This window comes from Oncorhynchus kisutch, linkage group LG10, assembly GCF_002021735.2.
Source record: "Oncorhynchus kisutch isolate 150728-3 linkage group LG10, Okis_V2, whole genome shotgun sequence".
Taxonomy (NCBI): Eukaryota; Metazoa; Chordata; class Actinopteri; order Salmoniformes; family Salmonidae; genus Oncorhynchus; species Oncorhynchus kisutch.
The window spans coordinates 18453724-18474936 of NC_034183.2; the positions used below are offsets into that span (position 1 = coordinate 18453724).

The 21213-nt window shown below is 43.5% G+C and overlaps 1 protein-coding gene across 8 annotated transcripts in view; it reads right to left on the reverse strand.

Moving 5' to 3' along the window:
- The window catches only part of LOC109897849 (transcription factor E2-alpha), a 31585-nt gene that overhangs the window by 6414 nt on the left and 3958 nt on the right, over window positions 1–21213 (reverse strand). For 4 of the 8 annotated variants that reach the window (XR_004211171.1, XM_020492464.2, XM_020492463.2 and 1 more), the window contains 15 exons: window positions 19791–19863; window positions 11363–11436; window positions 10823–10895; window positions 10201–10241; window positions 9803–9938; window positions 7884–7930; window positions 2445–2544; window positions 2121–2263; window positions 1822–1963; window positions 1566–1624; window positions 1373–1451; window positions 1118–1194; window positions 802–1011; window positions 530–641; window positions 221–362 (listed from right to left, as the gene is read on the reverse strand). Coding sequence is in view for 7 of the 8 variants with exons in the window: in XM_020492464.2 (XP_020348053.1) it covers window positions 221–362; window positions 530–641; window positions 802–1011; window positions 1118–1194; window positions 1373–1451; window positions 1566–1624; window positions 1822–1963; window positions 2121–2263; window positions 2445–2544; window positions 7884–7930; window positions 9803–9938; window positions 10201–10241; window positions 10823–10895; window positions 11363–11436; window positions 19791–19863 (1508 nt within the window). In the remaining variant the exon portion in view is untranslated. Of the gene's footprint in view, window positions 1–220; window positions 363–529; window positions 642–801; window positions 1012–1117; window positions 1195–1372; window positions 1452–1565; window positions 1625–1821; window positions 1964–2099; window positions 2264–2444; window positions 2545–7883; window positions 7931–9802; window positions 9939–10200; window positions 10242–10822; window positions 10896–11362; window positions 11437–19790; window positions 19864–21213 lie in introns of all 8 variants that reach the window. The other 4 variants (XM_031833243.1, XM_020492462.2, XM_020492461.2 and 1 more) reach the window with 3 other exon arrangements.

Consider the following 21213-nt stretch of genomic DNA (forward strand, 5'->3'; position numbering starts at 1 on the left):
CACTGCTAACTAGCAGTTGAAATTGGGCATCTACATCAGGGCTAATGTAATGCATTTCTCCTCGTATTTCTTTCACTAACATCATTTTACAACATTTCCACCTATGTGGGATAAAATAGTCTACAGTATGTTCATGAACCAATGGTAATACACAGGAATGCATTATCTGACAGTTGCCAGTGTCAATAGTCAGGGTGAGAGACGGTTGGTGATCACCTACCTTGCTCTGATGCGTTTGGTTTCTTTCTTCTCGTCCTCAGACTTGTCAGCGATGGAGGAGTTCTCGTCATCCTCCTTGTCCTCCCGCTTGATGTCCGAGCCACTGGACGAGTGTGTGGAGCGTGCCACACTTCCTGGCAGACCTGTGTTGCAGCACAGAAACGAACCTTCAGTATGTCCGATTTAGAGAACAATTAAGTAGCCCCATTATCTTAACGGCTTGCCATGTTTTATACATTAAATCAGGGAACAGGAGTAAAGGTCACAGGTCATGTGGGGGATGAGCAGTGAATCAGAGTGTGTAACTCACTGGTGAAGCCCTCTGGTTGTCCAGTGGACTGTGGGGGTCCGGAGGCATGGTGACCATGCAGCAGGGTACTGCTGGGAGGAAGGCCTGTGGGCTCCTCCTGGTGGTTCCCTCCCTGGAGAACAGTAACAAAACATGACATCAAACACAACATGCAACACTATGGCAAAAGCTTTATTAAACCTGTTGCTTGGAAAGTTCAATACAAATCAATATCATAATCTCTAATGTAAGACAACAGGGGGCTAAGTCTTGGAGTCAGAGCGTGTGTTCACCATGGTAGGGTGTCTGTTGCTGAGGGCAAGGCCAGCATTGGAGAAGGCCTGAGAGAGACCTCCCAGGCCACCGTTGTGTACAGAGGACACAGCGCTCAGCAGGCTGTGCATGTCAGAGTGGGCTCCTCCTCCCAGGCCGGGAGGGCCTTGGACAGCGTGGCTACGCAGCACGTGGATGGCCTCCTCCAGGCGGTCCTCCATTTTGTTCTGCTGCAAGGAGACAGATGTACAGGGCAAATCTCAGTCACTATGTTGACTACTATACAATCACATCAAATAATAGATTTTGGAATTATTTGGAGTGAAGAGGGCGCACCAGAGCATGCAGTTGCCCTTCATAGTTGGGTGACAGGGCAGACTGCCCTGAAGGTCTTGGCCATTGAGATGCAGCTCCTGCAGAGAGAGAATAGAAGAAGTGCCATATTTACACAGAAAATCCTGTCCAACAAAATGACAGCTCTGATTTCCAACAGTAGATGGAGCTCCAGAACCATTTTCAGGGCTCCAGAGATCCAGTCAAACCCTTTACTAATACAAGCTACCAGATGCAGATATAATCCAGTATGTATACCTGCAATTCCCTGGGGTGAGCCCACTGGGGTGGAGGGTGTGGAGGAGAAGTTGTTACTGTTGTGGTCCGAGGGGTAGATCTAACCCACACAGGACAAAGTGTCTTTAGACAGTGAACAGCAGAACACTGAAAGAACACAATGCAGTTCAATCAAAAGGTCTGTAGGATTTTTTTTTTTGAGAGGATTACTCACTGAAGCAAGAGCCTTCCCAATCTCATCCCCTGAGCTCCCTGCAGTGGTGCCTCTATTGGCTGTGGAGAAACGACAGCTTATTGACCTCACCCATTATTTAAAAGGCAGCAACTACTATATAAAAGGTCTCCAATAAGCTAGTGAGACCACTTTAAAGACAATGTTCATCCGAGGGGCAACACAACATGTTTAACAGGAGAAGGACAAGGTAATTGGTTAACAAAATGCACAGTTGTCATGTGAGCCTTTATTGTACCCATGATGCTGTCTGCGCCGTTGATGGAGGATGTGTGGTTGTAGCTCCCAGACCCAGAGTGGAAGCCGGGCGCGAGACTGCCGTTCACCTCACTGCCATGGAGAGGGTAGTTCTGTGGGGACAGAGGCAGGGGTTGACGCTTCTAGAGGGAAGACAGAACAGCTTGGGTTAGAGCAACTTGTATGGAAGTTGGATTCGTCGAGAGTAGAAATAGCATTAAAAAAGAACACAGAACTCAATACAACAGTTACTTGAATGTAAATTGTTTGAAATATTACATAGTGTGGGGTTGTCCTCACCATCCTGTCCTGTGGGTTTGGGTTGATGGCAGAGAAGGATCCGGGCTGGCCGATGTGGGGAGAGTTCCCCAGCATGGCAGAGTAGCCAGACTGACCCAAAGGTCCTGAGGAGGCCCAAGGGTCAGAGGAGGGGTGGAGTCCCTCTGTTAACAACAACAGGGTTAGGCAATGGACTTACTCAAACATGACTCACTCCAGTGCATTTGAACTCAAAACACATTTTCATATACCTTAAATCATTAAGTTAACATAATTTTAAATTTTTTTTAAAAAAGAGGTTAGACTGTGTCATCACTCCAGCGCTTAAGTGGTTAACATAGTTACCTTGCATGTAAAAAGAGCCTGGGTAGACAGAGCCAGGTTTGGTGCCAGGATATCCTCCGTTGTCACGGGCATACTCATCCCCGGAGGAAGAGACATACACCTAATGGGTCAAACAAATTTCACATTAGCCGCCATTTCAACAAAACACAAAGCACACTTGTGCCATGATATATACCTAGTCAGCTTCCCCTAAAATAAAATGTGTCTGCGCCTTACATCTACAATTGCCAAGATAACAAATGCAAAACTGCCACTAATCAATGGTTTTAACATTTAGCTAACGGTTGTAGCACTAAGCAGCCAGGAGGTGGCGAGGGTGAGGCTGGCATGCCTCCCTTGCCTATGCCGTATGCGAGAGCGGCACAGTGTGGCCATGCCATGCTGGGCACAGTGACGGTTACAATCCCACAGCACAGCCAGCACTTCCTCTCTCCCAGGAGCCCAGTGACATAGCAGGGTTAGTGCCTGCAGCGCCTGCCCTCAAGCTATCCTTTCACCAGCAGCTCACACACTGAGATATGCACAAACGCACAACATTGTCCAGCCCATGACTTCAAATAAGCAAGGGAATCACATTTAAATCATTTCTCCGATTTCTATTGTACCAAGACCGTGGGTTTGAACTGAAGGGGCATAGATAATACGCATGTATTGAATTTGTATTTATTGAATTAGGGGTGATATGGGTCCGTGACCCAATACTCTAATAGCCATTTGGTTAAATGGCCCTTCAAGGGTCCTATCAAGTTATTCCGAACCACAATGAATGCTACATTGAAAATGGCAAGCCATTCCAAACCTTTTTCCCCTGCATGTGTCGGAAACGTCAAATCACTCCCCTAAAATTCAAATGGACACAAAGATCCCAGCTTCCTGACACTATAACCCATCACTCACGCTTTCTGGCATGTACAGGGTGAAAGAGGGAAGAGAGAGAGGCTATGCTGCAAAGAATGCTAAACCAGAAAACAGATTTTTTTTCTGTAATTTGATTTAACAGAGAGAAGTGGAAAGGGAATGGAGAGATGCACTTCTAATTACAGAGCCATCTGCCTGTTCCTGGACCTGGTCCAACTCCACAGGCAGCTGGGCTGAGGAGAGCCGAGGAGAGGGAGAGGGCTGAGAGAGGCGGGGGCTGGGTGCCAGTCAGCGAGAGAGAGCGAGAGAGAGAGCAAGGTTGCAATGGAGGGGGCGGGGGCAAAGAGTGGGGAGTGTGGGGGGGAAATTAAGGCGCTGATGATTTATGAAATAGGCAGAGATAAGGCTGGGGTGGGGGACAGAATAAGGTAATCTAAACGACTTAAACAAAGCATGATATGGCCAGGGGAGTCAGTGTGTGTGTGTGAATAGGGGCTTTACTACCATCACGGTTAATTTGAGAGAACAAGGCGGAGATGGCTTCATTTAACAATAGGCTTGTCTTTCAGGGGAAACAATGTTGAGCGAATCCTCTGCTCTAGATAGATGTGTGGGGGAATGAAACAATGATTGCGGGTGGATAATTGTGTTCTTAGGAAGAAAGAATTCGGATTTCTGTGGAAAATTCTCACTAATGGGGGTTTAATGTAATTCAGGTTCTGACTGTATGAGCATTTGTAAAACAAGTGATATAATATGACAATAGAATGGGCCTAGTAGAAAGCAATATCAACTTAGAGAAAATATCCTCTACATTAATAATACAACCACTGTAGGTCTGTATTATTACCACTGTGTGGCGCAGCGGTCTAAGCCACTGCATCTCAGTGCTAGAGACATCACTACAGACCATGGTTCGATCCCTGGCTGTATCACAGTGATTGGAGAGTCCCATAGCGCGGCACAAAATTGGCCCCGCTTTCTCCGGGTTCGGGAAGGGTTTGGCCGGGGTAGGCCGTCATTGTAAAATAAGAATATGTTCTTAACTGACTTGCCTAATTAAATAAAAGGTTAAATTACGGTCTCCCAAACTCGGTCCTCGGGATCCTAAGGGGTGCAAGTTTTGGTTTTTGCCCTAGCACGCCATAGCCGATTCAAATAATCAACTAAACCAAAACATGCACCCCTTGGTGTCCCAAGGACAGACTTTGGGAAACGCTGGTCTAAGGAACTACATATACACATGGTAACAGTCAAAGATTTGGACAGACCTACTCATTCTAGCGTTTCTCTTAATTTGTACTATTCTACATTGTAGAATAATAAAGATATCAAAACAATGAAATAACACATAGGGAATCATGTAGTAATAAAATTTATTATTATATCAAAATATATTTTACAATCATGTAGTAATAAAATTCTTATATCAAAATATATTTTACATTTGAGATTCTTCAAAGTAGCCACCATTTGCCATGGCGACAGCTTTGGACACCCTTGGCATTCTCTCAACCAGCTTCATGAGGTAGTCACCTGGAATGCATTTCAATTAACAGGTGTGCCTTGTTAAAAGTTGATTTGTGGAATTTCTTCCCTTCTTATTGCGTTAAAGCCATTCAGTTGTGTTGTGACAAGGTAGGGGTGGTATACAGAAGATAGGGCTATTTGGTAAAAGACCAAATCCATATTATGGCAAGAACAGCTTTATTTACCTAGGCAAGTCAGTTAAGAACACATTTTTATTGACAATGACAGCCTAGGAACAGTGGGTTAACTGCCTTATTCAGGGGCAGAATTACATATTTTTACCTTGTCAGCTCGGGGATTCGATCTAGCAACCTTTCGGTTACTGGCCCAACACTCTAACCACTAGGCTACCTGCCGCAAAGAGAAACAATAGTTCATCATTACTTTAAGATGTGAAGGTCAGTCAATCTGGACCACTACAGGAAAGGAAGACCCAGAGTTACCTCTGCTGCAGAGGATGAGTTCAATAGAGTTACCAGTCTCAGATATTGCAGCCCAAATAAATGCTTCAGAGTTCAAGTAACAGACACATCTCAACATCAACTGTTCAGAGGAGACTACGTGAAATCAGGCCTTCATGGTCAAATTGCTGCATAGAAACCACTACTAAAGGACACCAATAATAAGAAGATACTTGCTTGGGCCAAGAAACACAAGCAATTGACATTAGACCGGTGGAAATATGTCCTCAGGTCTGATGAGTCCAAATTTGAGATTCTTTGTGAGACAGAGTAGGTGAACGGATGATCTCCGCACGTGTGGTTCCCACCGTGAAGCATGGAGGTGGTGGTGTAATGGTGCTTTGCTGGTGACACTGTCTCTGATTTATTTAATAGTTGATGTCTTCACTATTATTCTACGATGTAGAAAACAGTAAAATAAAGAAAAACCCTTGAATGAGTAGGTGTGTCCAAACTCTTGACTGGTACTGTATGCATGTATTAAAGAACGTATGTGGACAACCCTTGAAATTGGTGGATTAGGTTATTTCAGCCACAAAGGTGTATAACATTTTTTTTTTTTTAATCGAGCACAGCCATGCAATCTCAATAGATAAACATTGCCAGTAAAATGGCCTTACTGAAGAGCTCAGTGACTTTCAACGTGGCACTGTCAAATTTCTGCCCTGCTAGCTGCCCAGGTCAACTGGAAGTGTTATTGTAAAGTGGAAACGTCTACGAGCAACAACGGCTCAGCCGCGAAGTGGTAGACCACACAAGCTCACAGAATGGGACCGCCGAGTGCTGAAGAGCTTAGTGGGTAAAAATCTGTCCTCGGTTGCAACACTCACTACAGACTTCCTAACTGCCTCTGGAAGCAACGTCAGCACAATAACTGTTCGTCCCGGAGCTTTATGAAATGGATTTCCATGGCCGAGCAGTCGCTCACAAGCTTAAGATCACCATGTGCAATGCCAAGCATCGACTGGAGTGGTGTAAAGCTCGCTACCATTGCACTCTGGAGCAGTGGAAACACGCTTCACCATCTGGCAGTCCGACAGACAAATCTGGGTCAGGCGGATGCCAGGAGAACGCTACCTGCCCCAATGCATAGTGCCAACTGTAAAGTTTGGTGGAGGAGGAATAACAGTCTGGGGACGTTTTTCATGGTTCAGGGCCCTTAGTTCCAGTGAAGGGTATTCTTAACACTACAGTATATGACAACATTTTACGATTCTGTGCTTCCTACTTTGTGGCAACAGTTTGGGTTAGGCCCCAGTGCACATAGCGAGGTCCATATAATTCACACCTTAGGGAATTGGCCTAATCGCCCAACATCAGTGCCTGACCTCACTAATGCTTGTGGCTGAATGGAAGCAAGTCCCTGCAGAAATGTTCCAGCATCTAGTAGAAAGCCTTCCCAGAAGAGTGGAGGCTGTTATAGCAGTAAAGGAGGGGACCAACTCCATATTAATGTTGATGATTTTGGAATGAAATGTTCGACAAGCAGGTGTCCACATACTTTTCATGTAGTGTAGATGGCACCATATTAAGGGGTAACAATACGCCTGAGGAATGGCCTATGTTGTGTGTGACATGGAGGTTAGGGGTTAGGACAGGCCCTGATGTACAGGTATTAGAAGTTTAGTTGAGGGGTCTGGCAGTTGGGTTGGAGAGCTAGAACTAGGCTACCACAGAGCTGAGGGTACAAAGGGAGAGGGAGCAGCAGGGGGAGAGAGGGAGAGCAGGGTGAGAGAGAGCAGGGAGAGGGAGACAGGATCATCAGCAGTCATTAATCTGGGCTCAGACACAGGCTAAGAGGACTTGCGAGCAGCACGCCTCACAACTGGGTCACTCATAGGGGGAGGCCTCCCAGACCATCGTGTGGCGAAGCGTAAGCGGACAGGTTGAGGGGGGCAGCCAGGGGTTTTACATTAATTTACACTAAAACCACATGGCCATCGCTCAAACTGTGGGAGCGGCTGAGAGACGGGCCTCAAACCCAGGCGGTGTTTAATATTGCCTATGTGGTGCAGTCACGAACCCTGGCCACAGAGGTTTCACTATGACCGTCTTCGCTGCGGTGTCATATATGCATATATGAGAGCGCAGGAGAATGAATGTGCCCATGGTTTGGGTTACAGAAAATGTTTGTGTAATGGCAATATATCATTTTAATGATCCCTGGCAGGGGGCCTTCCACTATTAGTTAAAAAGGCATCAGGCACCCTGAACACACTGGACCATCTTACAGGGTATGGTAAGCAAATACCACACGGCATGCAATCTCAAGCATTAGTTCAACAAAAACAACTCTAGTGTTATTTACTACTGTTGGTTATTTGGAGGCTTGCTCAGCATCTGTAGCATTTGTCAGTGGAGCACAATGTAGACTAAAGTTATTCATTTGGTACTCTGTCAGTAGTTTGAGCCCAGTGTTGTAGAGACTAAATGTTTGTTTGGAAGCTCTCTCACACGCCTGCCAGTTGTTTGTCTGAGTGAGCAGAGGCCCTTTGGCCCTGCCTGTCTGTCTGTTAGAGAGCTTCTGGAGCAGACAGAGTGGTAAGTGTTAGTGTGGGGAGAAGTGAAGGGGAGCAGAATGAACACTCACCGAGGAAGGCAGGCCAGGGGGTTTCCGGATCTTCTTCGGTTGGGTGTCTACAGGGAGACAGAAGGTAAATCAGATAGCACGCTTCATAAAGGTTGACTGTTAGGGCTCTATTTTCGGCTGGTGTTAAGACAGCAATTGTCAAACGCACGCCCGTTGGAAATTTTGACCCGTTAAAGCCGGCGCTCTGCTATTTTCCAGCCCTTGCGCCAGGATTGGTAATTGAACTGTCTTACATGAGCTCGCTTGCGCCAAGGTGGGAGGGGTGGCAATATCTGAGGCATGTTCTTAAAAACATGCGCCAAAGTGCCAATTTCAGACAGCGCTGGTGGGAATATTTAAGACCAACCAAAACCTGGCCTTAATGGTAACGCTGCTGGTTACAGCATGGATTTTGACAGCGGAAGCACAGCCCGTCCAGGCGTGCCACACAGTGCCCTATGCAAATGGTACAAGGAAAATAGTTTTTTTGTTTCCGTAAACCTCGTATTGAGAAACATCAAAACAATATTTTCCCACTTTGTTTCACTTGACTAAGGCAGGTTTTTTTCTGTCCCAATGCATTCACCAAGTAGTCAAGACTATCGATAAAGGGTTAAGCTCGTGATACCACTTTGAAATAAATGTCAATCACCAAAGCTTTATTAAAAGAACATGTTCTGAAGCAGAAAAACAGTGAGCAGACATCCCCTTTGTATCTATGTACGTTATTTTATCCAGCGCCTGTTATTATTTTGGATGTGTGTAAAAAAAACTTGAAAAAACACTCAATGTAGGCTACATGTCCATATGCCCATAATGGAATGAGAGCTGAGATGATGCCGGTGACCATTCTATTTAGAAACTTTCAAGTTATTTTCCTGTAACAATTGCTTGTTTTCTCTTCCATTTGATAACAAAACAAGCACAAAGTAGGAAACCCTTACCCTACTAGAATTAGAATCAGCTGTTTCAAAAGCAATTCACCAGGTGTTTTTCCTGGCCATGCATTAGCCAAGTAGCCTATCCATAAAAGGTTACTAAAACGTTTACTCGTGATGCTTTTGCATTATTCACATAGACCTACCTGCAGTGAATACTCCATTCAGGTTGTATCCATCCTCATTTCCAAAGAGCACCACTTGTCTAGTTACCAAAGAAGCACATTTCCAAACGTATTCAGTCCTATAACGCCATATCAACGGTAGGCCAAGGATGTATCTTGCTTATTGAGAACGTGCCTCACACAATATAATTTACAGAAGCCTAGTATTTTTTGTTTGAGAAGAAAGAAGAGCGATGCATAAAGATATGTAGGCCTATACTCGTTGAAGTCAATTACAATGTTGTCAACACTTCAAACACTGAATGTTTTATTTACAGGTATTACCAGTTTCTGTAGCCTATGCTACTTAATAAACTGTAGCATCAATCAAGGGGCTAGGATGAGAATATTCCTGCCCGACAACGCAAAGACCATCAATAACCTACAGAATTTGAGACAATGGCATGCAGTATTAAGCCATGAAACACGTTAATTGGCCAGTGAGTGGCCAAGCCCTTGTCACACCTACAATTAATTTATTCATCAAAACCCAGTCCTTTCGCAGCACCGCCAGTTAATGCGCTCATAATTCCTGCTGTCAAAATAGCACAAATATTTCTGGCACACCCCAGACATATAGCGCTACCGCCAGCACTAATATTTGTCAGTGTTAGGTTTATTAAATTAGAGCCCTTAGTGTCTTGTTTGAAAATAAAATATTATTTGACCATATTAAATGGTATTATTGTGTATTCTTAGCGTTTTTCACCCAGTTAAAAAGGTTAAAGCTACACATATATTTGGCTGAGACAACTTGTTCTATAATCTGACATAAAAAGGCAAGTGCCTGAAAAACATTTCTACAAAGAAAAGCTTTTCCCGAATCCATCTCTCTTACCTAGCTGGCCATCGGGAGGCCTCCTCCTGGGGTTGTTGGGGTACGATCCGGGGTAGAACTGAGAGGCAGACTTTAGCCCAGAGGGGGACATGGAATCTGGACTGGGCATGGCGATGTCACTGGGTAGGAAGCCAGGCTGGCAGAACACAAAGAGCAAGGGGTTAACAAACAACACATGCAGGAATGCATACAAAAACACATGAATGCACAGTTCTGGGAAATCCAGAACGCTCTAATTCAATGTGTTTCGGATGAAAGGAGAAGTGAGAAAACAGGGTCTTCCTTATACTGAAACCTGACTAGGAATTTTGCTCAAATCAAGTTAGAAATTGGTTATGTGGGCAACCTAAACTATGATCATAACAGGGTCTAAGCAAAGGGGTCAGCAGTACTCCTACCTGGCCTCCAAACGAAGAGTATGGTACCCTCTCATTTTTACCTGCAAGACAAAATGTACAATTAGCAGGTTCCTTATGGAATGGAAGTTACACATTGGGTATTCAGAGTAATTTTTCAAAATGACAAAGTGAAAAATTCTTAGTAGCCATTTCAAATACAAAAGTAGTGATAAAAGCGGGCTCCCCCTTTCAGAGCGCTCAGCTGCTAGCCAGACAAACCCCAAGGGAGCATTTCTGCTTCAGTGCTCTTAACATCCCCAGCACCCACTAAATACATATTACACACACACAGTTTCTGGCACTTTGACACTCAGATAACAATTTAATGGTCATAACAAAATATGTACACACCAACAGTAACCTCCGCTACTTATTTACAACCTATCCCCATTACAACAGTGGATCCCAACCAGAGGTATTAGGACCCCTGGTGGTACTTGGCCTATCCACAGGGGGTACTTGAAGACTTATGAGACCACAGCCCTACTGGTCAAAATGCACGAGGGGGTAACTTCAGGGGTATCCGGGCAGAGCAAAATTCAGTAACTGAAAAAGGTTGGGAACCACTTCCTTACAACAGTGATAGACAAAGAGACAAGCCAGCAGACTGAGTGTAGCCTACCTCCGATTCCTGAACTGAGGAAGGGAGATGACAGGCCCTCATGCTCATTGTAGTGGGAGCCATCTCCGTAGCCCTGTGGGAAAACAGGAAGAACACATGATGAGGACTGGAGTCCAAGTCAGCAGAGTTCACTGAAGTCCTTCCATGCCATGACCAGTACACTGGTTCATCCCAGTCTGTTAACTGTCATGCGAGCTCAGGAAACTGTCATGCAGGCTCTAGAAATGTCTTAATAATCAAGTTGTGGTAATCAGTAATCACAGTTTGCTGCATCCAATCTTCACCCCCTATACCCCGTTCCTGAAATTTACACCGAAATGAGCCAAGACAGTTACCGTGGCTGTGAAGCTGCAATTATCGTTGGGCTTCCACAGATGTAAAGTTTAGTGCAGAGCCTGCCAACACCTGACACTGATCCAAGACATTAGGTACAAAGTAAAAACTACCAGTCTGAATCTAAAGTTTGCCAACACACTGAGCTGTTATCGTGTATGAGTGAGAGAGTTTGAGAGCCTGTGAGGAGTCCCTGGTAATGCTTACCCGTCCTTGGTTGAAGGAGGGGCTGTTCTGTTCTCCAGGGCCCCAGGATCCAGAGCTACTGCGCTCATCCAGAGCTGGATGAGAAAAGTGCGGGGTTACTCACTGACTGGTATAGATAGACAGCTTTAAAAACACACATTAGGTTGGGTGGACCATGGAAGAGACAACTTCCATTAAACTATTAGATCCGGACAAATTATACTAAGACCAGCAAGTTACAATGACTGTGGGAATGTTCCTCCTTCCTAGTACTAGCGCAAGTGTTCATTTGGTGTCAGCAGTGGGATCGAGTGGCAGCAGGGCAATACCGTCGACCAACAGTGAAGTTAGGGGTAGGGTCCTATAGCGCAAACCTATCTGTAGGCATGTAGCCATAATACAAGCTAGCACCCATCACTCAGGTGAACTTGTCCACAGTGCAGGGCCCTGAGCCAATGTATGTCATTCACTAGAGTTAACTGGTTTAAAAGGCAAAGCAACTGGGACAACAGGTCATCTTTAAGAGAATCTGCCATTGTTGCATTAAAGGGATAGTTAACCCAATTTACAACATGGCATTGGTTTCTTCAACTTGTAAGCAGTCCAGAGACAAGGTATGATGGAAATCCATGCAATATCGGTCCCCTGGCACAGTTTCTACATACAAACGTTTTCACATTTGTGGCACAAATCCCATTCAGGTCAGGGGACCGATATTAGCATTTTTAGCACCTCATTTCCAAATAATCCGAAAGTATTCAAAATTGACTGTGAAGCTCAGTCACTTAGAGGTTTTGAACATGATGCACAAAAAAATGTTAATATCGGTCCCATGACTTGAAAGGGATTTGTGCCACAAATGCTAAAATGTTAGCATGTGGAAACAGTGCCAGGGAAACTAAATAAAAGCATGGATTGCTGTCATACCTTGTCCATAGACAGTTTTCCACAAACAATGTAAACAATCCCAAAGATCTAGGCAGAGACTATTTAAGGTAGGTTAAGGAAATCAATATGTATTTGTACATTTGGGTGAACTATCCCTTTGAGGAACGATTCCATACATATCCATGTGAAAACATCAAAGTGAAAATCACCAGTCTAATAGAGGGGTCATTTCACTGATTAGCTGAGAAAGCAAACTATAAAACAGAATGTGTCATTGTCCAGCTTCTCATTGAAATTCATTCCACAGCAGTTTTGCAGATGCCATCATACGCTAAGCCATAAAACAACCAATAACATACATATTCAGTACACAAAACGTATATGAATATGTTAAATTATTTCACAAGTGGTGGCTGTGGCATAGGAAAAACAAGGATTCTAAAGATTGGCGGAGCAGAAATTCCAAATACCCCCTTCTCCCATAGTCTTATCCGTTAATGCTACCAAGCCTCTCTGGAGACACAGGGCTTAATTGCATACTAATTTGCATAATTGTGCATATTAATGTAGTTGCCTTATGAATATTCATATTTCTCCTTTGATTTTTGCCTAATTAAAAAAATGTGTGCTTGAGAAGGAGAGTGTGGAGAGGGAGGGAGGGAGGGAGAGAGGGTCTGGGTGAGATGAGCGACTGACGAGTGAAAATGACTGATTAGGCTAACAGAGTGGTGCAAGCACCTACACACGCTATGACAGCCATGATCTATGGAGCTGATGCCACTGGCATGGAGAAGCAGGAGAGCAGGACCTCCAAAGATCAGCCTTACTCAGTCACTGTCAGTGGGCTGAAAGGCCACACTCCTAACACAGCTACATATAGTCACAACAGCACACAGGAGTGATGGACAACGAAATATGTAAGACAGGCTTTGCATGGACACCACTTAATCTAAAACAGCCTTACTGGCAGAGTTAGTTTACTCAACACTGAGACACGATCAAATAAGAGGAACCCCAGGTCTATAAAACAAGCTTTTCCATTATCCAGTGTCTACAATGGCTTTGGTCCAGCAGCCACTCAATAATAGTATTTGGTGCCCACCTAGACCTGCGGCACTGCATCGCAGCGCTAGCTGTGCCACCAGAGACCCTGGGTTCGCGCCCAGGCTCTGTCGCAGCCGGCCGCGACCGGGAGGTCCATTGGCCTAGCATCGTCCGGGTTAGGGAGGGTCTGGCCGGTAGGAATATCCTGGTCTCGTCGCGCACCAGCGACTCCCGTGGCGGGCCGGGCGCAGTGCACGCTAACCAAGGTAGCCAGGTGCACGGTGTTTCCTCCGACACATTGGAGGCTTCCGGGTTGGATGCGCAATGTGTTAAGAAGCAGTGCGACTTGGTTGGGTTGTGTTTCGGAGGACACATGGCTTTCGACCTTAGTCTCTCCCGACCCAGTACGGGAGTTGTAGCGATGAGACAAGATCGTAATTACTAACAATTGGATACCACGAAATTGGGGAGAAAAAGGGGGTAAAATGTAACAATTACAATTTTTTTAAAGGCCTCCATTTGACGAGTGGATAGTGTGAGATAGAATCGCCTTACTGAGGACAACTCAGACAACATTGTTCACACTTTGTGGAGTAATTAACTCAAAGGCAATTAAACAAGGTGGGGAGCTGCTGAGATGACAATGACACAGCCAGCCATGTTAAGAAGTGGGAGCCAAACACTGAGCCTACTGCCACAATGTAGGAAGGGAGGACAGGGGTAAAGGACTGAAGGAAAGGAGGACAGGGGGGACAGGGGGGAGGAGAAACAGACAAGACAAGTGGAGGAGAGAGGGACATGGGTGAACGACTGGAGGAACAGAGGGAGTAAAAGGCACAGGGAGGAGAGAAGGACAGCGGTGTGAGAGGAGAGGACAGACTTCATTGTTCCAAGTTCACTCGTCATTCTTTTGAAAATATATATTTAATTGTTTGTGTAATGCTGTTATAAATGTGATTGCATTTTATTCTCACTTTCTACCTGTTGAAACGTTGTGCCTCAACTTTATGACCTGATAATGAGAATCTAGTGAAGGTCATGAGGGCAATTCTAACACTGCACAGGAGCAGCCAGCCACTGAAGAAATAATCATATTTTGAGGAACAAAACCTTCACATGGTAAAATCTAATATGCCTCCAAAAGGCAGCCTGGATCATTTTTTGCGTAGGTCTTATCAACAAGATATAGACCTAGTAGAGCAGCCATTTTCTAGTGTCAGCAGTATAGGGCATATCAGAACACCCCATGACAATCATCTGAAAAAATATTTGTGTGGGGGTGTGTGCACGAGCATTTGTCTGTGCGTGTGAACGGGGGTTGTTTGTTGTGGTTGGGGGGGGGCTGTCCTGGGTGGGTGGCTGGGTGACGGGGGCCAGCAGCTGCAGAGGTGAGTGAGGGGACGCCTGATAGGGGACGCCTCCCTTTGCAATTAGTACCCCTCTGAGTACTTTTGTGTTGGTGAATAGCTCTGCTTTTGCCTTTCCCGCGCTGGGTCATCTACTAGTAGAGGCACACTGAAGCCATGATGTCACGGGATACAGTTGGCCCAGGCAAACAGGAAGTTGACACAAGTTACCAGGAGAACAATAAAGAACAAAACAGGCTGCTCTTTGTTATGGCCCTGTGATCCTATCATAAAATGGGATCACACAGTGCACACAAGTGACTCCATGCAACTTATGAGACTTGTTAAGCAAATTTTCCCTCCTGAACTTATTTAGGCTTGCCATAACAAAGAGGTTGAATACCTCAAGACAATTCAGGTTAAAAAAAATGTATTACATTTGTTAACATTTCTAAAAACATCCCACTTTGACATTAAGGTATTGTGTGTAGGCCCGGCTCTACATATCCTAATAAATCAAATCAAGTTGTCATTTCAGGACAAAGTGGAAGAGGTGGGGAAATATCATGGGGAAAAAGTTAACATGAATCACAAACATTGCCTACTTCAATAGAAGTCCACTGTCTGGAGGAAAAACTGATGTAAAACTGCTAAAGTTTGTAATTTTATCCCTGTATTGAGGCTACTCCCCTTTGTAGAGTGCCTTCAGAAAGTATCCCACCCCTTGACTTTCACATTTTGTTGTGTTAGATACTGAATTTAAAAATGCATTACATTTAAATGTTTTGACACTGGCCTATACAAAATACCCCATAATGTCAGTGGAATAATGTTTATTTTTTTATTTTTTTTTACACAAATGTCTTGAGTCAATAAGTATTCAACCCCTTAATTATGGTAAGCTTAAATATGTTCAGGAGAAAAAATGTGCTTAAGTTGCATAATAAGTTGCATGGACTCACTCATGTGCAATAGTGTTTATAACATTTTTTTTTTTAATGACATCTCTAACCCACAGTTCCCTCAGTCAAGCAGTGAATTTCAAACAGATTCAACAACAAATACCAGCAAGGTTTTTCAATGCCTCGCAAAGGGCACATATTGGTATATTCGTTAAAAAACGCTGACCATGAATATCCCACTGAACATGGTGAAGTTATTAATTACATTTTGAATGGTGTATCAATGCACCCAGTCACCGCAAAGACAGAGGCATCCTTCCTTACTCAGTTGCCGGAGAGGAAGGAAACCGCTCAAGGATTTCACCATGAGGCCAAAGGTGACTTTAAAACATGTTCCAGAGTTTAATGGCTGTGATAGGAGACATAGTTACTATATAATACTAACCTAACCGACAGACAGAAAAGGAGCCTGTACCGAATAAAAATATTCCAAAAATAATTTTATGTCCTGAATACAAAGAGTTGTTGGATTTGCCCAAAACATATCACTGAGCACCACTCTCCATATTTTCAAGCATAGTGGTGGCTGCATCATGTTATGGGTATGCTTGTAATTGTTAAGGACTGGGGAGTCACTAAACACAGGCAAAACCTGGATCAGTCTGCTTTCTACCAGATTATGGGAGATTAATTCACCTTTCAGTAGGACAATAACCTAAAACACAAGGCCAAATCTACACAGGAGTTGCTTACCAAGACAGTGACTATTCCCGAGTTGCCGAGTTAGTTTGGACTTCAATCTACTTGAAAATCCATGGCAAAAATCTGAAAATGATGTCTAGCAATGATCAACAAACAATTTGACAAAGCTTGAAGAATTTTGAAAAGAATGGGCAAATGTTGCACAATCCAGGTGTGGAAAGCACTTAAACCTACCCAGAAAGACTCCGCTGTAATCGCTGCCCATGGTGCTTCTACAAAGTATTGACTCAGGGGTGGGAATATATACAGTATCAGCCAAAGTTTGGACACACCTACTCTCATTCAAGGGTTTTTGTTTATTTTTACTACATTGTAGAATAATAATGAATACATCAAAACAACACATAGGGAATAATGTAGTAAACAAACAAGTATTAAACAAATCAAAATATATTTGAGATTCTTCAAAGTAGCCAGCCTTTACCTTGATGACAGCTTTGCACACTCTTGGAATTCTCTCAACCAGCTTCATGAGGTAGTCACCTGGAACGCATTTCAATTAACAGGTGTGCCTTGTTAAAAGTTCATTTGTGGAATTTCTTTCCTTTTTAATGCATTTGAGCCAATCAGTTGTGTTGTGACAAGGTAGGGGTGGTATAAAGATGATAGCCATATTTGGGAAAAGACCAAGTCCATATTATGGCAAGAACAGCTCAAATAAGCAAAGAGAAATGACAGTCCATCATTACTTTAACCTTTAAGACATGAAGGTCAGTCAATGTGGAAAATTAAGAACTTTGAACGTTTTTTTACAAGTGCGGTCTCAAAAACCATCAAGCGCTATGATGAAACTGGCTCTCATGAGGACCGCCACAGGAAAGGAAGACCCAGAGTTACCTCTACTGCAGAGGATGAGTTCAATAAGAGTTAACAGCCTCAGAAAATGCAGCCCAAATAAATGCTTCAGAGTTCAAGTAACAGACATCTCAACATCAACTGTTCAGAGGAGACTACGTGAAATCAGGCCTTCATGGTCAAATTGCTGCAAAGAAACCACTACTAAAGGACACCAATAAGAAGAGACTTGCTTGAGCCAAGAAACACGAGCAATGGACATTGGACCGGTGGAAATCTGTCCTTTGGTCTAATGAGTCCAAATTTGAGATTCTTGGTTCCAACCGCTGTGTCTTTGAGACACAGAGAAGGTGAACGGATGATCCACCGTCAAGCATGGAGGAGGTGGTGGTATGATGGTGCTTTACTGGTGACACTGATTTATTTAGAAATCAAGGCACACTTCAAAAGCATGGATACCACAGCATTCTGCAGCGATACGCCATCCCATATGGTTTGCGCTTAGTGGGACTATCATTTGTTTTCAACAGGACAATGACTCAACACACCTCCATGCTGCGTAAGGGCTAATTGAGATGGTTTAGGATAAATTGGAGCGCAGAGTGAAGGAAAAGCATTCCAGGTGAAGCTGGTTGAGAGAATGCCAAGAGTTCACAAAGCTGTCATCAAGGCAAAGGGTGGATTCTTTGAAGAATATGAAATATAATTTGATTTGTTTAACACTTTGTTACTAAATTATTCCATATGTGATATTTCATAGCTTATGTCTTCACTATTATTCTACAATGTAGAAAATAGTAAAAAGAAAAACCCTTGAATGGGTGTGTGTCCAAACTTTTGACTGGTACTGTATGTAAATGAGATATTTCTGTATTTTATTTTCAATAAATGTGGGGTATTGTGTGTAAATGGGTGAGAAAATCAGGCTGTAACAAATATGGAATAAGTCAAGGTGTATGAATACTTTCTGAAGGCACTTTATATTTGATTTTATAACAAGGGGATTGAGGGATGGAAAAAAAAATTGCCAGTGACTCCAATTTGTAATTTTTTGGACTAGGTAGCATTAACTAACGCTAGTCAGCTGTAACTGCAACAAAACTACTTTTTCATCCTACAACTTGTTATTCATCTTTTTAAATAGTGAGCCAACATGTTTTCAGCACTTTTAATTCCATGACTGATAAAAACATCAAAGCACAATACTTTGTAGCTTACACACAAGCCTGAATTGTTATTTATGGACACCCTGATTTTGCTCCATGGATTGATAGGCTTGTCTCAATCTGATATAGATTCTCTAGAGGTTGGCATCTATGGAGGTTTGTGCTGTGGCACTCAAATGCTATTACGAGATACCTGGAGTTCTCTGAAAGTTAAATGTGACAGCATGACGTATCACATTCGAATGGTGTCAATGACCAAGGGGCACACTTAGGACGGGGGCAGGAATTAACTCCTCACTGCTAAGTAATTGCCTGCTGTAATAGAAACAAACACTGAGTCCTGCCACTGATCCCCATTCAGAGGGCTCCTACTCTAGCCAGCGCTCCATGCTGGGCCAGTTAAGTGCCCCAGAGCTGGGGGTGAGGGGCATTGTCTCAGGCTCAAGCCATTTCCTGTGAACCAGTGGGGGGAAAAGTCCTGTGCGGAGTTGGGGGAGGAGTGTTTTACACTTCGGGGTGGGGGAGTCGTTTCAAGTCCATAAGCCCTTTTCGGTCTTTGTTCCTCTGTGGCGGAGTTTTCACTCTGGGGGCCGCGCAGTGTGACTCCATTTCACACTGCAGGTTGGCAGGGTGACAGTGGGAAGGAACATGACTTACTAATAACATTCAGCAAAAGCTACTAGCTTACACAGGGGTTTCAGGTGTTTAAGGTAGGAAAATACAAGCAAGTTTTTGTATATTGGTGCTAGAAAAAGATGCAATGAAAATAAAATATATAGATCTCATTTCCTAAATTGAGATATTGCCATCAATTAAAAAGGTTACCAAGATAGCTTGTTCATCACCCCATCAAAAAAAAGATGGGTCTCGTTCAACAACCATAAATGAAGACATTCTGCTGAACTCCAGAAAGCTTTTCTCTTAAGTGTCATCCAACAACACAGCGCTCAAAGGCACCAACAGTGTCCTGAAGCTTCAGCACAGATGAATAATCTTGGTTAGATCAAAGAGGGGAAATGTGAACACATGGAGGGACAGAGCAGGCACTCACGTTTTCAGAGGAGAACTCGGATCAAAGTAACTAGATCTGGCCAACTTACTACCAGCACTAAAAGGTGATGAAATAGTGTCCGCACACAGAGGATGTAAGAGGTCAATCCCAAAAAATCTATATTTTTATTTTACTAGGCTAGTCAGTTAAGAACTGCCTTGTTCAGGGGCAGAATTAGATTTTTACCTTGTCAGCTCAGGGATTTTGCAACATTACGGTTACTAGTTCAACGCTCTAACCAATAGGCTACCTGCCACCCCATATACAGCATCTTTAATTATATAACCAAGTGAATGGGTGAAGGCATAGTGCAATAGAACCAAAGCACTAACCATTGCCCTAGTACTTCCAACCAAAATATTTTTGTTGTTACATAACCATTCTCCATTACTTAATGACCTTATAAAAAACTAAAGCTTCATACAATACAGTATGGCCCTGCAGAATATTCAAGGCTCAGGATGACAGGATCTTGCATTCAGAATAGAATCTTACCTGATCCACCAAACTGACTGCTAGCGAGTGTCGTCGGTCTGTTCTTCCCATTAGCCACAGGTGGTGCAAACATCTAGAAGAGGTGGGAAATAAATTCATAAATACACCTTCATTGAACATACAGTAAAACTAGATCATCTGTGATATGAAATGTGGGCTGGACACAGATAAGAGTGATGTATCCTAATCCCTGGTTACAGGGGCTTGTTTAACATGCCATCTCATGAGCCACTGTATGTTTCTGCCTCTTTGGCATCTGGGCCAGCGACAGCCATACTGCAGCATTTTCAGCCAATCCTGGCATAGCACAGCACGGCACGGCACACACACACACACACCTTTGTCTCTAGTGGGTTTAGATTCCTTCCCTAGCTACTACTTATAGAACCATGGACGCGTTTATGATTTGAGTGGTGGCTACACAAATTATGTGCATAGCAAACCAAGGTCTTGATTGAGGGCATGATAGTTGATGCTCCACACACTAGTGGCCCATTAACTGACAAAGGAAACAGAACCAATGGAATTTCCCAATGTTACACATCATAAGGCTAAAATAATGGAGAGGAAATCAAATACATGGGCAAATCACATTAGTAAGCTGTGGTTAGTGGAGAGATATCAATTAATGTGGGACATCAAGTCTGATGACAAGCGGTTACCTTAATTAGAATTTCTGGTCTTGAATCCATGGATAAGGTAATTTTACATAACAATGGATTTACTAAGGATATTACATTTATTCAGAGAAACACTGACATGAATGTCAACTCAAAAGCCCAAGACAGAAATCATATGGTAAAAATGAATGGGGAAGAAAAAAATAAAAAACAGGCCGATGCCAGCAAGTGGATAAAAATCCTAACCAAAATCCCATTCATCTGACCATTTATAAAGACCTGCTATTCAAGAGACACAAATGACAGGGCTACCCCATTTCACACAGCATGTATTGAGTTGAATATGATGTAAAGTTTTTCAGCTGTGTATACTTTGAGAGTGCCAGAACCACTCAAGAGTATCCCTTTAAAAGTCCTGGAACTTATCAGCAATCAAACTATTGCAAGGTTGTGCACAAAATAAGATAAACCAAACTCGGAGCAAAATATAAACATAACTGCAAACATAGGAATCAAATGCATCTAGTCTAAATACATCTTCAGCATTCAGGTCAGAACAAACCATAAATCAACCTTACTGCAGATGATGTTCTCTCATGTTCAAAGACTGATTTAAAACCCAATGAATAAACACCTTGGACTTCTGTTGTATTCAGGTGACCTTACTTTGATGTGGGATGGGGTAAAACAGATCCCCCCCCCCCAAAAAAAAAATTAAGCTACTTCTGCCATGCAGGAGTTAAAGGATAAAAAAAAGCATGAGGTGAGCGATGTAACGGGCCCGTCCCTCCCCATTCATCTCT